Raw genomic sequence first — 14,778 nt, forward strand, 5'->3', positions numbered from 1 at the left:
AGTTCACAAGGACTCGGTGGTGGGGGAAGCCGTGCACACGCGGGGCGAGGGCAGGGCCCACGTGCCAGCCGAACGAGGCCACACACGCATGCGAGTGTGACGTGGGCCCTCACCGGCCGCTCAATGAGCTCGATGCAGGGCTGCAGGTCAAGCCCGAAGTCGATGAAGTTCCACTCGATGCCCTCGCGCTGGTACTCCTCTTGCTCCAGGATGAACATGGTGTGGTTGAAGAGCTGCTGCAGCTTCTCGTTGGTGTAGTTGATGCACAGCTGCTCAAACGAGTTCACCTGGGTGTGTGACACGGGGGAGGCCCGGTGAGCATCCTGGTCAGAGGACACAGGGCCCAGGGAAGCCCTCCCCTGAGACAGCGCCGTGGCTGGTACTCTTTCTGCAAGAGCCCGTCTGCCATCCTAGAGCCCAGAGAGGGTTTCGCCCCGGCAAAGGCTGCCTAGAGTTCATGGGGCTGGCGATTGTCACGTCACAGCCCCCCACCCCCAGGTTGTTTTAAGAACGGTTATCTCCTTCACCTGTACAGTGACTTATGGGTAGAACAACTGTGTAGGCTACTTCAATACCACCACTGTATAGATGTGGACATGGAAACTCAGAGAGGGGGTCATTCTCTAGTAGGTGCTGTGTTTTAGAAAATCTGTCAATCTCAAGACCTTCCCTTCCACTGAGATCTGTGGAGGTAGGATCCAGGATTCACACTATATGAAGTATGGCAAGACCCTGAAATCAGGGCTTGGCCCAACTCGGGTAAGAGTCAATGAGACTCAAGTGCAAGATTTTGGTTGGAACTGTTGGAAACAGTTGGAACTGGTTGGAACTTCCAGGGTTGCTGAGAGGTAGTGTAGAGCTGTGGCAGCCATCTTGCCACCATGAGGGGAAAACTGGCTTGAGAATGGAACCAACATAGAGGGTGGGAAAGAGAGAGAGATGAAAGAGATCAGGTCTTGCCTGCTGGGCCCAGCTGTAGCTCTGGCCTTCTCAGTTTCACCAAACAATACATCTCTTACACTCTCAAGGGTGTAACCTTAGCTAGACAGCCTCCCACTCTAAGTGGTCATCTGCCTGCCTTTCTCTGAAATAATGACTTCTCCAAAGGGAAGCTTCATCCCAGAGAGCCAAGACCATGGCTGTCATGATCCCACCAAGCTGTACCTCAAAGATCTCAAATCCAGCAATGTCTAGGATTCCCAGGAACGAAGCCCCTTGCCGGTGGGTCTTGTCTAGGGCTTTGTTCACACGGCTGAGTATCCAGCGGAAAAGGCGTTCGTAAGTAGCCTTGGCCAGAGCCTCTATGGCAAAGTCTGCCTGTAGGGAGAAGTGAGGGAACATGATCATCCCCAGTGGGCCGCATTTTCATATGAGCCCGGCCAGCAGCTCAGATTTTTATATCCCTCCTACCCATAGCCAGTCCTTAAAAAATAAACAAAAAATGGAAATTATGCCATCTCTACAACCAGCAGAGAAGTGGCAGTAAGGAATAGAGTGGTTAGACCTAAGGAATGACTGTGTAGATAACTAAATGGATCCTATCAGAGGGATGGAGGGACCTGGAACAGCATAGAGCCTGTTCCATCCCTGGGACCATTTAGAAGTGGTCAGCTCTGTTTCCAGAAAGGGTACACAGTCATTTTCAAAAATATATCTTTTAGGTCTGACCTCATGTGTACAACTAAGAGATCAAGATGCGATTGTGAGTGAGGTACTGTGCTGCTCTTGTTCAGTACTGGATCTTCAAAACCTGATATGGGATTTTGAATATTCTAGTATTGGATGGGTGAGGGATAAAGAAATGGACAGATGGATAAAAAGGTGGATGGATATATGGGTGCATGGATGAGTAGATGGATGGATGGATGAATAGATGGATAAACAGATAGATAGAGGAGTGCATGGATGGGTGAACAGATGGATGAAGAGATGGATGGATGAATGGGTGAATAGATGCATGGATGGATGAATGGATGGATAAAAGGATGGATGATGGATAAGTGGATGGATGGATAGATGAATGCATGGATGGGTGGATGGATTGATGGATGAAAAGACAGATGCATGGATGGGTAAATGGATGGATGGATGCATGGATGGATGAACAGATGTATGTATGTATGTATGGAAGATTCTGCAGAAATAAATGGCAGGTGTAGAAATAACTTCACATGCAAAAATAAACAGCAAGTGCATCATTACCTGTTCTTTTGTCTGAGCTTTCTGTACTACATCCCGCCCAACTTTGATACGTGGGGTCAGGATGGACCTGGTGAAATCTGTCACATTAATTCCCATGAGGTGGCAAACTTTCTGAGCAGCTGGATAGAGGAAAAAAGCACATGAAGTGTATCACAAAAGAGAAGGCTTAGGAAGGCAGGCACATCCCATGGGATATTTGTGATCTGTGTATACATTGGGCATTTTTTGAGAAATGGAGCATGATGGTAGCGAACATAGCATTAGAGAGTCCCGAAAACTGCTGTCACTGGTGACCCCATCCCCAGTGCTTTGCAAAGAGGTGGGATGGAGGTATGCTCCACATGGGGCCTTAGGGTCAGACAATTCTAGGTTCAAATTCTTGCCCCTTTCCCACTTCCTAATTATTTGATTTTGGAAAAGCTATTTAACTTCCTAGAGCCTTGCTTTTTTCGGCTTGTAAAAAGAGTGGGCCATTTGGTACCATGTGGGCTTGTCAACTCGATTAAACGAGGTAAGTCATGTAAAGCGCCTAACATATGGTCAACTACCAATAAAGATGTGTCCTACTGTGCCAAGATAGGTGCTGCATCATTTGTGGCGGAAAAATATTGGAAATGACTTAAATGTCTATTAATATGGAAGCAAATAAATATATCATGGTATTTTCACAAGGTGAGTACCAAATAGCAGTTAAAGAAATGACTTCAGTTTTCTCTTTCTCTCTAGACCAATAAATAGCTCTTAACTGGGGATGATTTTGCCCCCACAGGACATGTGGCAAGGATGGGAGACATTTTTGGTTGTCACACTAGGGGGCGCTACTGTCAAGAAACCCTGATCCAGATAATGGTGAATACAGAGAAAAGTTGCAGAAGGACGTCTCCAGTGTGACATCACTCATGTAGATTACAATCACACTCACTAAGCAACACTATCTATTGTTTAAATATATGTATGGGAAAGTATAAAAACGCAATTGTAAGGGGACAATTATGTTGTGGTCGCTTGGAGACAAGGAGAATGGGACCCTACTGGGAGAATGAGGGGATGTCACTGTTGGCTACTCTGTTTTATTTTAAAGACTAAGTAGTATTAGAACATGCTCACAAATGTCCATTCTGGATGGTGGACTCTTGTTATATTAGTGTATTTCTGCATTTTAAAACTTTTCTTTAAAAGAAAATAAATTAAAATGAAGGACTGCTTCCTTCACTCAAGGGCTAATCTTGCTTGATGGTTTGTGCATGTGTGGTGAACGATACATGGTGTGGTTTTAGGATTTTCCCCTGTCCCTTTGCAAGGAGGAGGAACACCTGACAGGTCCAATGGAGGGTAAGCTCTAGGGAGCTTGCAAAAGCCATATAATACCTGGTCTGCGCCAGCCTGTAGAGACAACAGGTGGACAAGCTGGGGACTTAAATTATCTTTTGGCTCAGTCACTCACAAGCATGGGGTACCCAAGCAATATTTCCATAACATGAAACACCGCTTATTTGCAGGTAAGGCTGTCAAATTTAGAAAAAAATAACAACACAGGATGCTTAACTAAACTTGAATTTCAGGTAAACAATCAACATTGACAAATTATAGTTATGTCCCAAATATTGCATAGAACCTACAACATATTATAAAATATGTCATTTTATAATGACATCCAGATAATATAAATATATTCCCAAATATATTATTAATATAATATAAATATATTATCCCCAAATATATATTCCCAATTATATATAAACATTTATTGTTTATCTGAAATTCAGGTATCCCTGGGCATCTTCTATTTTATCTGGCAACTCTAATTGCAGAGAAACTTGAGGTCTGTCTCCCCGGCAAGACTGTATGAGCCACGAGGAATGGGGCTGTTCCTATTTAGTTTCTTAATGAATCCCAGAGCCTGGCCTATTATACATGCTCAAAAGATTTGTTTAAGAAAACAAATAATGGAGGCTGGCTTAGAATTGATGCTCCCTAAGGATCCTGTCTGGTCTAAAACCATTAGTTTCCACCCCCCCCCCCCCACCATGCTTTGATTCAAGAACTCCCCACTGTAGGGTCTTCAGCAGTAAGAAGTCTAAAAAAGATAAAAGTCAGTGAAAATAGCTTAGTTTAGAGGTGTCTGGGTGGCTCAGTGGTTGAGCATGTGCCTTCGGCTCCAGTCATGATCCCAGGGTCCTGGGATTGAGTCCCGCATCAGGCTCCCTGCAGGGAGCCTGCTTTTCCCTCTGCCTGTGTCTTTGCCTCTCTTTCTGTGTCTCTCATGAATAAATACATAAAATCTTTAAAGAAAAAAATAACTTAGTTTAGCACTTGTTAATATCCTCATCCAAAAAACAACCAAAGACTTCCTTGGCCCTCCTTCCCATCACAGACATTGTCAGTTATTAAGAGGCAACAAGCACCTGTATTATCCGGCATGGATGCCTGGTCTGTGTTTCTTTCCTTCTTGAAGACAATATTTCCAAGTTGCAGGACAGATGACACCACTTTCAGTATGGCTGGGGTGAGAAAAAAAACAAACAAACAGATAAGACACAGATGTCAACGCTCAGATGTTCAGGAAGTTTAGAGTCTAAAAGGTTTTCCCAATAACTTGACCTTAGAGCCAATCTACATCTTTCTCCCCCAAAGACTCAGTTGTGAGCTCCTAAGTCTAGGAAAAAGGCAAACTAACCTAATTCCCTGCTAACATGGTAGAAAATCTGGCTGGGGGTAGCAACATGTGTTCAGATGGTTCCTAAAAATCTTGGGTTACAAGGGAATACTGTACAGCAGGGGTTGGACCCAATCCATGGAGGAAACCACAGCCCATGAACCAACTCTGGCCCACTGCCTGCCATTGTAAATAAAGTTTTATTGAAACACAGCCACAATCATTCATCTACATGTCGTCAGTAGCTGTTGGATGTTAGAAGGGCAGAACTCAACAGTTGCAACAGAGGTCGTAGGACCCACAAAGTATTTACTATCTGACCCTTTACAGAAAATATTTGTCAACCCCTACAATACAGCAAGGAGAATGAATGATTTACAACCACAAACAATAAAGCTGTTGTATCTCACAAACACAAGCGCTGAACAAACAAGACGCCAAATGCAAATAAGAACAGAACTATGTAAGTCTGCTTACAGAAAGTTCAAGAACAGGAAAAACTCTGCTGTCAGAAGCCAGGAGAATGGTTATCCTTGACTGAGGGAAACTACGAGAAGGGCTATGGAAAGTTCTGGGGAGCTGTTAATGTTCTCTCAGTTAAAATGGGTGCCAGGAGCACAGGTGTATGTGATTAATAAAAATTAATCAAAATGTGCCCTTATGATATATGCAATTTTCTAAATGTAAATTATGTGTCAATAAAAGATGTTTCAAGAGCAAAAAACAAAACAAAACAAAAATCCCTGTGCTGCTTAATATCATCTGGCTGAGTGTACAAGATATTGATGCTAGAATTGAGAAGAAGGGGGAAATTTTTTCCCATTTGTTATCTAGGTGTCTTCAGAAAAAAACAACGTGTTCCCAGGCCCTGGGAACCCTTCAGATGCCATACTCAGCCATGTTAGTGTTAAAATGGCTCCTATGTCTGAAATCCCCACAAGACCATGAGTTACTGGGGGTAGGGGATTGTCCTATCATCTCTGTATTCTCAAAGCCTATTTCAGGGTCCAGACACACATAAAAAGGAAGGGAAGATGGATGGAGGATGCAGGATGAACGGATGGAAGGACAGAAGGATGTATGGGTGGATGGAAGATGGATCATGGATGCATGTATGGAAGGAAAAGAGATGAAGCAATAGATGGATGAGCCAGTGGATGGCATGAGGGATGAGTTGATCAATGGGTTGATGAGTGGATGGACTAATTGATGCATTGACAGATGGATGGATGGAAGATGAACAGATGACTACCTAATGCAAATGCTTGCCTTTAGTTTGACACAGATGCAAATCCCCCAGGGTTCTGGCTTCCAAGAAAATCACTGTGTTCTGGAACAAAGCCTGGAGACCCCAGCCTTTTCTGATTCCTTAGGCCAAATGAAGGGTGACAGCCCTTCCCAACAGCTGTCCTCACACCTCAGGGACTCTGGTCCAGCTCAGCAGGAGGAAGGCCCAGTTACTGACCACCCACCCACCTGCTCCCACTATTACAGAAACCCTTCCTTTCCAAATAAGTAAAGCTTCTTTTGATGGGAAACAATCAAAGCAGCTTCTTTTAACAATACCAAAGGGGCTTTGTAAACTGTTAACTGCTATACTAATAATTTTTAAACTCCAAGTTTAAACTAAGGATTGCTGAAATGCCTACAGAGCCCAGGAAGCAGCCTAACTCAGGGTGGTCTCACTCTTGGCGCTACTGAAATCTGGGGTCAGGTATGTCTTTGGTGAGGGGGCTCCCCCCATGCATTTCTGTAGGATGCTTAGCAGCATCCCTGGTCTCTAACCACTAGGCATCAGGAACGTCTTCTCTCCTGAGGTGTGAGACTCAAAAATGTCCCCTGGAGGGCCAACCACCCCTGGTTGAGAGCTCCTGCTGGTCTAAATGAGCAAAGCAACTTATGGGGACTGTGGGGACACGTGGGGGCCATAACCCTGCCTGAAGGGGGACAGCTCATCTCTAGTCAGGGCTGCGGGGGAGGCAAGCCCAGTGCTGATTTTTCCAAGGTTAATGGAAACCTAGATTCTTACTATAAAATCTATTCATCTTTAAATGTTAGGAGCCCATTTTCTAAAAAGATATTTATTTATTTATTTATTTATTTATTTATTTATTTATTTATTTATTTATTTAAGAGAGAAGAGGGGAGAGGCAGAGGGGGAGAGAGAGAGTCTCAAGCAGACTTCCTACTGAGTGGGGTGAGGGGTGGGGTGGCAGGGGCTTGATCCCAGGACCCTGAGATTTACGAGTCATTTACAACCTGAGCCAAAACCAAGAGTTGGACACTTAACCAACTGTGCCACCCACACCCAGGAGCCAATTTAAAATGACTTTGGGGATGCCTGGGGGGTTCAGCAGTTGAGCATCTGCCTTCGGCCCAGGGTGTGATCCTGGGGTCCTGGGTTCGAGTTCCACGTCAGGCTCCCTGCAGGGACCTGCCTCTCCCTCTGTGTTTCTCACGAATAAATAAATAAAATGTTTAAAAATAAAAGATAAAATGGCTTTGAAGGCTGTGTAGGCCAATCTCCCTGTGGACTCAGGCCCCATCAGGCTGCTCTTTCTGGTACAGATAATGGGATCACAGAAATGGAAGAATGGCCGCCACACTGAGGCCGCAAGGGATGAACAAACAGAAAGAGCACTGGTGGGCAGCAAAGTGGCAAAGTGGAAGCAGCTACACCAACAGCAAGGGCGGTGAGGGCTGGTGGTCAGGGGCAGTGGCTGAACACCCCAGCTTCACCATGTGGAGCCTCAGTTTCTCTGTCTGCAAAATGGGGCACCTGCTTCACGAAGTTTCTATCAGGGGAAATGGGGCAAGCAAGGAGCATGGTCCAGTGGGTGCCAAACAGTCACCTGCAGTGGGTTGTATGGAGGCCTCCCAAAAGATGCATCCAGTCAGAAACTAGAAATGTGAGCTTACACAGAAAAAAAAGATCTTTGTAGGTGTCATGGAGTTAAGGAGCTCAGATGAATCGTATTGGTGGATTCACTTGGTGGACCCTAAATCCAATGACAGGTGTCTTGGTAACAGAAGAGGAAAGGGTGTGCACAGCGAAAGGCATGGTGACACTGGAGCCTGCAGGGACCCGTGTACAAGCCCAGGAGTGCCAGCCGCCAAGAAGCCAGGACACAGGTGTGGGGCAGATGTTCCCTTAAGGCCTCCAGAAGGAGCAAACCATGCAAACACCGTGACTTTGGACTTTGAAAATCCAAAACTTTGGACTTCTGGCCTCCAGAGCTGTGAGAGAACCTATTTCTGTTGTTTGAAGCCCCCAAGTCTGTGCTCATTTGCTTCAGCAGTCCCAGGGAACCGACACACCACCCTCAGTGCCGAGGAATAGGGACACGGGCTTCCCAACATGGCCTGAGTACTGCCAGCGGCCCACAGGATGGGTGATCTTAGGTGACGTGGTTCTACAACTCCGACTCATTAGGTATTTACTCTAACTTACCAGAAATCATGCAATCAGGACATACAATTAATGATTTTACAAAAATTGTTATTTAGGATAAAACCTGGAGCGTAAGGGCTGTAGAAATCTAGGCCCTGCGCAAAAATATTCAGCAAATGCTAATATGGCTTGGAACCCAGAAGTGGCATCATTTACAAATGATGAAGTCTGGGAAATGGATCTAGACAGTCCCTAGGAGGGGTCTGGGTGCCTGGGTGCTGGAGCTAGCTGCCAGGGGGTTCACTGCCTGGCCCTGTTCTTAGGAGCTGTGTGACCTCAAGTCAGGCATCAGCCTCTCTGGGCCTCTGTTTTGCCATCGGAAAGCCCATAAAAACACTTAGATCCTAGGATTGTCATGAGGAGGAAACGCCTAGCACCCAAACACGGTCGGGACCCAAGAACCACTGGTTGCTGTGATGTCATCATGACTCTAGCCCTACAGTGTCACTAGCTCTCTGTGTGGCTGGCACCTACTTCTCCCCACTGAGCTGCAGGAACCAGAGGGGCTGGTCACCTGGGGCTCCACGAAGCTCCGGGGCTCGCACCTGACCCCCCACCCCCCCAGGCCAGCCCCATTCTCCTCCAGCCTCTCTTGTGGAGCCCTGGGGGTCTCTCTGGAGCTGTAACTGGGGGCTGGCACACACACTGGTCTAGGTCCGAGTCCGACGGGGCATCACTCGTCGCACACGCTCATCCTAACACTCATCTGTGTCTGTGTCCCATCCACGCTGCTCTTCACTTAATGTTTTTCTAGCCATTCACTCACTTCTTCTTCCTGAAGCTTATTTTACTAGGAAACCGTATCGCAAGTGAAAGATGGGTTCCCTTGCCATATAAATAGGAGGCAACTATAGAAATCAATCCAGGGAAAAGGGAACAATATTAGCAAGTTCTAGCAAGATGCTGGGTCCAACGTCTGCTCTGTGTGGTGAAAGGGAGAAGGAGCAAGGACCAGAGGGGGCTGAAGACCTAGTGGGTGCCCAGCTGCTACTCTCTTCTTGAAACTCAACAGGAGAATTGAAAAGGGGCAGAGACGTGATAGTCATCCCGCAGTGGGATTCCATGTCACTGGGATTCCATGTTTTAGAATACACTGGGCTCTTCCTCGCTTTGATTTCCAGACCTTGATTCTGATAGAGATTTTTGAAAGATTTTGTACAGGACAAAAGCCACCTTTCCGCAGACAAAAAAAAAAAAAAAAAAAAAACAAAGATGGTGAATCACACAATGGGGTGTGAAGTCCCTGAGACCTGAGAGGGACAACGTGCTGTGTGTCCTCGGGGAAACTCCTTCACTTCTCTGCACCTCAGTTCCTCATGTGCAAATTGAGGATAACAGTGGCCACATGGTTGGGTTCTTTTGATATTAAATAATGCATATCAAGCACTTAGCAATATTGCTTTGTCACTTTAACTACATCAGAAGTATTTCCGCCAGTATGTGTTTTGAAAATGATTTAGAAAGCAATCCTTTTCTTGGAGCACCTGGGTGGCTCAGTTGATTAAGCGTCTGCCATCGGCTCAGGTCATGATCCTGGGGTCCGGGGATGGGGGCCCCTGCTTCTCCCTCTCCTCTGCTTGCTCTCCCTCTCTCTCAAATAAATACATAAAATCTTTTTTTAAAAAAGAAACCAATCATTTTCTTTCTTAAGGCCAAATAATAATGGAATAAATCCTCTCTGATCAACATTTTAGTTTGTTCTGTTTTTTTTTATTATTTTAACACTGGATGTCTCCCCCGCCCCCGCCAAAGAGGCATTAGCAAATGCCTGGCACACAGCAAATACTTAATCATTAGTGGTTTGTGTGTGTGTTTAAAGCACAGATTAGAAGTAAAAATGACTCACATCCCAAATCAAATAAATCACTCTGGGAGAGCCAATGCCATTCAGGAAGGGGTGCTGTTAATATTGGACTCTGATGTGCGGCTCTGGCCAAAATCCACAAACACCATCCATTTGTCCACTGACCCATGGAGCCCGCTTTTTCTGGGGAGGGGAGGCTGCCCCTCGGCGGTGGGGAGCTGCCCCTCCCTGTCTGCTGCATTGCGGCAACCTTACCACTATTCTGGGGCTCCAAAGGGGTGTGGGCGTGGGAAGGGACAAACATTTTCCACAACCTTGTCCTGTGTTCCCAAAAGAGATTAACCTTGAACGCTGGGGCACATCTAACCCAGAAGGACAAGTATTTCTTGAAGCACAGTGTGGAAACCAAGATTATCTCTTTGAGCTTTCTTGATCTCAGGATCAAACATGTTTCCTGGCCATTGGTTGGTGATGCTGATGAACATGGGTCCACGCCCAGAACTGCCTTTCCAGGAGGAACCTGTTAACCCACTGCCTCAGTTTCTCCCCCCACCCCCACCCATCCTGTTCCCCTATGTTCTTGACAAGGCCAACGTCCTATCTCCAGCTCCAACATGGAATAGAGACCATAACATAAGCCACTCAGAGCTTTCCATAACCCTGCATCGTTGTGAATAACTCAGAAATATGACACCAACCTAAGCCAACTGGTAAGAGTCAATAAGACTCTACTCATGGACTCAGGCAGGGAACCCAATCTGTTCTGTTGGACATAAATCCAAAGGAGGTAAGGGCTGGAGCCATGGCAGCCCTTCTGCTGCCAAGAAACTGTAACCCACTTAAAGACAACATTGCTCTGAGACCAAGTTCTAGAGACACAGAACCCATTGTACCTGAAACCCACATCCCTGAACTTTCCAGCTCTGCAAGTGGATCATTTTCCTTTTTGCTTAAGCCAATTTGGGTCACTTGTAACTGAAAGAGCCCTAACATATGAAGCCACTTTTCTAAAACACCAATAACCCATCTAAGGTAATATTCATTTTCCTTCTTCTTCTTCTTCTTCTTTTTTTTTTTTTTTTTTTTTTTTGAGGGAGTGGAAGCAAGCAGACATCTGTCCTGACCAGAGAAGAGCCTCTAATTAATTCTGGCAGTCCTGAAGGTGTGAATCGAGGTTCCCTCACCAGCACCCAGCCTCCAGGTGTGAAGACTTACACAATTGCTCCTCCTCACTGAAGCCCATGATTGCCATGGCCTCCACTGTTTCCTGGAACATCTCGTCATCCTGGGCGGCCGGGATGGGCACAAAGCCATTGGAGAGGAATGTGTAGTTGTTGAAACCCTCCAAAAGCAAGTCATCTAGAAGGAGACAAAGATGGGGCGGTGATTAGGAAGATGGACTTTGGATATGAGGCAGGAACCTGGTAATGGGTCTGGACCATCATATTTTCATTTCATTTCCCAAGATATACACGGTTTAAAACCTTCCTTCTGTTCCATCCCACAGAAGGCACCACCAGCCATCACCAGCTTCATACAGTGGTGTAGGTTGTGCACTGTCCCAAGGTGTCTGGAGCCGAAACCTATGCTTGGCTCCATTTCCTAAGCCATGTTCCCCAACACAGGGTTGCATCTAGCCAGAGGAAGAGATGCCTTTATCTCAGCTGCCCCCAAACACCCTGCCTTTAGGAACAGAGCTGCCTGCAGAGTTAGATAATTATTTATCCATCCACTTAGGAAACTATCACATCATTAATACACATGATTTTAAAAATCAAGTACTACTAAAAGGTTTATAATAAAAACACCATTCCTTGTCCATCCTTTGTCCAATTCCTACCTTACCCTATAGTATTACTTCTACCTTTTTTAGCTGTTCCTTCTGGTACTTAGCACCCTCTCTCTATTTAACAGGCTTAATATAAATTACATATAACACAGGCTTGTATATATGTCATTTTTATGTAGGCTTATATAAATTATAATGTTAATGTTTATATATCACCTATAATTGGCTATTTCTGCATATTCCAAAATGAGATATTATCTAAGGATCCCCTGCAATGGTGGATAAAGATTTAGCTCTCTTACACTGCCTTCCTATACATCTGTTTCTACTCGAGTCAATAAATAAAGTTGATGTCAGGGCTTGTCAAATCTAGTCTGCTGGTTGTTTCCTAAATAAAGTTTTATTGGAACACAGCCACTCGCAGCTCCTTGTCTCTTTTCTAAGTCTGCTTTCATGCTACGGGGGCAGGCAGATTTGAGCAGCTGCCACAGAAATGATGCCCTCCAAACCTAAAATATTTACTATCTGGCCCTTTAGCAAAAACATTTGCCAACTCTGGTTCTATCAGGAAACGTGGTTCTCTGTAAAGTGATTTCTGGGGTTACATTTTGTTGCTACTCTTATTCAGCCCTGCCCCCACATTTATAATTGCTTCTCATTTTCTTGTAGGCTTTGCTTTTAGGACGGCCTCCAATACATCAAGTGTCCTCCTCCAGATAAATCTTTAATGAAGCTGGATTTGATTATGGTTTTGGAGAAAAGTCAATGAGATACTTTTCCTTTTGAACAAAGGTCTTTCACGGGTCAAGTCACTTGGAAGGTGCCTCAGGTTAAATTGACCCAAGACACCAGTTAACTCCAGCCTTTGGATTAGCCGCGATGCCTGATTAAAGTCACAAGGATTTGGGTCTTGGCCAAGATTTCATGATCCAGATTATGGGTAAATTTAGAAATGCTGATCCTCTCTAAAAGCGTAACCTCTTCCCAGATCTATCAGCAAGAATAAAAATGGCCCCTTGGAATTTCAGTAGTTAGCCTTATCCTTGCCCAATTTCTGGGAGACTAGGGACACAGCACAAAACTGGAGCCCAGATTACCAAACAAGCAAACAGTTGACCTCGGTGCCAACGACAAGGAGAGACATACACATTTCTCCCTGGGCCACCTCATAATGTCCTGCACTACAGCTGATAATTTACCTAATTTCCAGCGTACAACATCTGTTCAGCATGTATCCCCCTTTTAGTCAAAATTTTGCCCCCTGGGACTCTATTATATGCTCCAGATCACCAAGCATCAGGATTAAACAATGAATGAGGTTCGCCTCCCTAGTGGTGGAACATTGCAACACACCTCATCACAGCAGAGGCACCAGCGCACACATCCCTTCCGTAGGGTTTCTTCAGCAAAATAACTAACCCTGGGTTCCCAAAAGTGACGAGAAGCAAAGTTTGCGTTGCTATCTTATAATTTTAGTCTTAAAATCATCACTGTATTGACTGGTATGTTCTTTTTTTTTCCAGCTATGTGATCTGTATTTTCTTCTAAGAGTTAGCATGCTCAGAACACATAATTTCCTACTGGAACCTGGTATACAGTAGGTTGCACTTACAGGGAAAAATACTTTCCCTACCGGTGACAGATGTTAACTATACTCATGGTGGTGATCACTTCACAATATATATAAATGTAGAATCATTATGTTGTATACCTGAAACTATGCTATATGTTAGTTATACCTCAAGATAAATATTTTTTCCCTAGGGTGCCTGGGTGGCTCAGTTAAGTATCTGAAGCTTGATTTCAATTTTTAAGATTATTTATTTATTTATTTATTTATTCATGAGAGACACACAATGAGAGAGAGAGAGAGAGAGGCAGAGACACAGGCAGAGGGAGGAGCAGGCTCCATGCAGGGAGCCCGACGTGGGACTCAATCCCAGGTCTCCAGGATGGCACCCTGGGCTGCAGGCAGCTCTAAACCGCTGCGCCATCGGGGCTGCCCTGAAGCTTGATTTCAGCTCAGGTCATGATCTCAGGGTCGTGAGACTGAGCCCCATGTTGGGCTCTGCACTCAGCGGGGAGTCCTCTTAGGATTCTCTCTCTCCTTGCTCTGCTCCTCCCCGACTCGTGTGTGTGTGTCTAAATAAAATCCTTTTAAAAATATTTTCCTTTTTTTAAAAATATTTTCCCCTACAACAGAGGTAAGCAACTATAGCATACTGCCTACTTTGTAAATAAAGTTTTATTGTAATTTAGCTATGTGCACTTGCTGTATATATTGCCTATGGCTGCCTTTGCTTTACAACAGCAGAGCTGAGTAGTTGTGACAAAGCGCCCTCACCTGCAAAAAGCCTAAAAGATGTATTACCTAGTCCTTTACAGATGGCTTGTTGGCCCCTGCCCCATAAAGGCCACTTAAGGTTGATTTCAACACGGATAATGAAAAGTGCTTGGTTTCCCTTCCAGACGCCTTACGAAATTGCATCTTACATACTTCCAAGTTTTGTAAACTGGCAAATACTGCAATTGTCTCTCTCCCTTCTTGGAAGGCAGATTGTATCTAATTGGACTTGATTAGTTAATCAACCAACATCTAATTAGACTGGCTGCTATGTCCCATAGCAGGTGCTCAGTAAATGTGGCCTGAACCAAAGCCACAGTCACTGAAAGGAGATGAGGACTCATACACCTGCCACCCAAAGATAATTATTCCCCTCGGGATCCCTGGGTGGCGCAGCGGTTTGGCGCCTGCCTTTGGCCCAGGGCGCGATCCTGGAGACCCGGGATCGAATCCCACGTCGGGCTCTCGGTGCATGGAGCCTGCTTCTCCCTCTGCCTGTGTCTCTGCCTCTCTCTCTCTCTCTCTGTGACTA

The 14,778-nt window shown here is 45.2% G+C and overlaps 1 protein-coding gene across 4 annotated transcripts in view; it reads right to left on the reverse strand.

The window, feature by feature from the left end:
- The window catches only part of MYH11 (myosin heavy chain 11), a 115,286-nt gene that overhangs the window by 36,506 nt on the left and 64,002 nt on the right, over positions 1–14,778 (reverse strand). For all 4 annotated transcript variants that reach the window (XM_072835895.1, XM_072835897.1, XM_072835894.1 and 1 more), the window contains 5 exons: positions 11,329–11,472; positions 4,608–4,703; positions 2,203–2,321; positions 1,165–1,317; positions 114–287 (listed from right to left, as the gene is read on the reverse strand). In XM_072835895.1, the coding sequence (XP_072691996.1) occupies positions 114–287; positions 1,165–1,317; positions 2,203–2,321; positions 4,608–4,703; positions 11,329–11,472 (686 nt within the window). The remainder of the gene's footprint in view (positions 1–113; positions 288–1,164; positions 1,318–2,202; positions 2,322–4,607; positions 4,704–11,328; positions 11,473–14,778) is intronic.

This window comes from Canis lupus, chromosome 8 (genome assembly GCF_048164855.1).
Source record: "Canis lupus baileyi chromosome 8, mCanLup2.hap1, whole genome shotgun sequence".
NCBI lineage: Eukaryota > Metazoa > Chordata > Mammalia > Carnivora > Canidae > Canis > Canis lupus.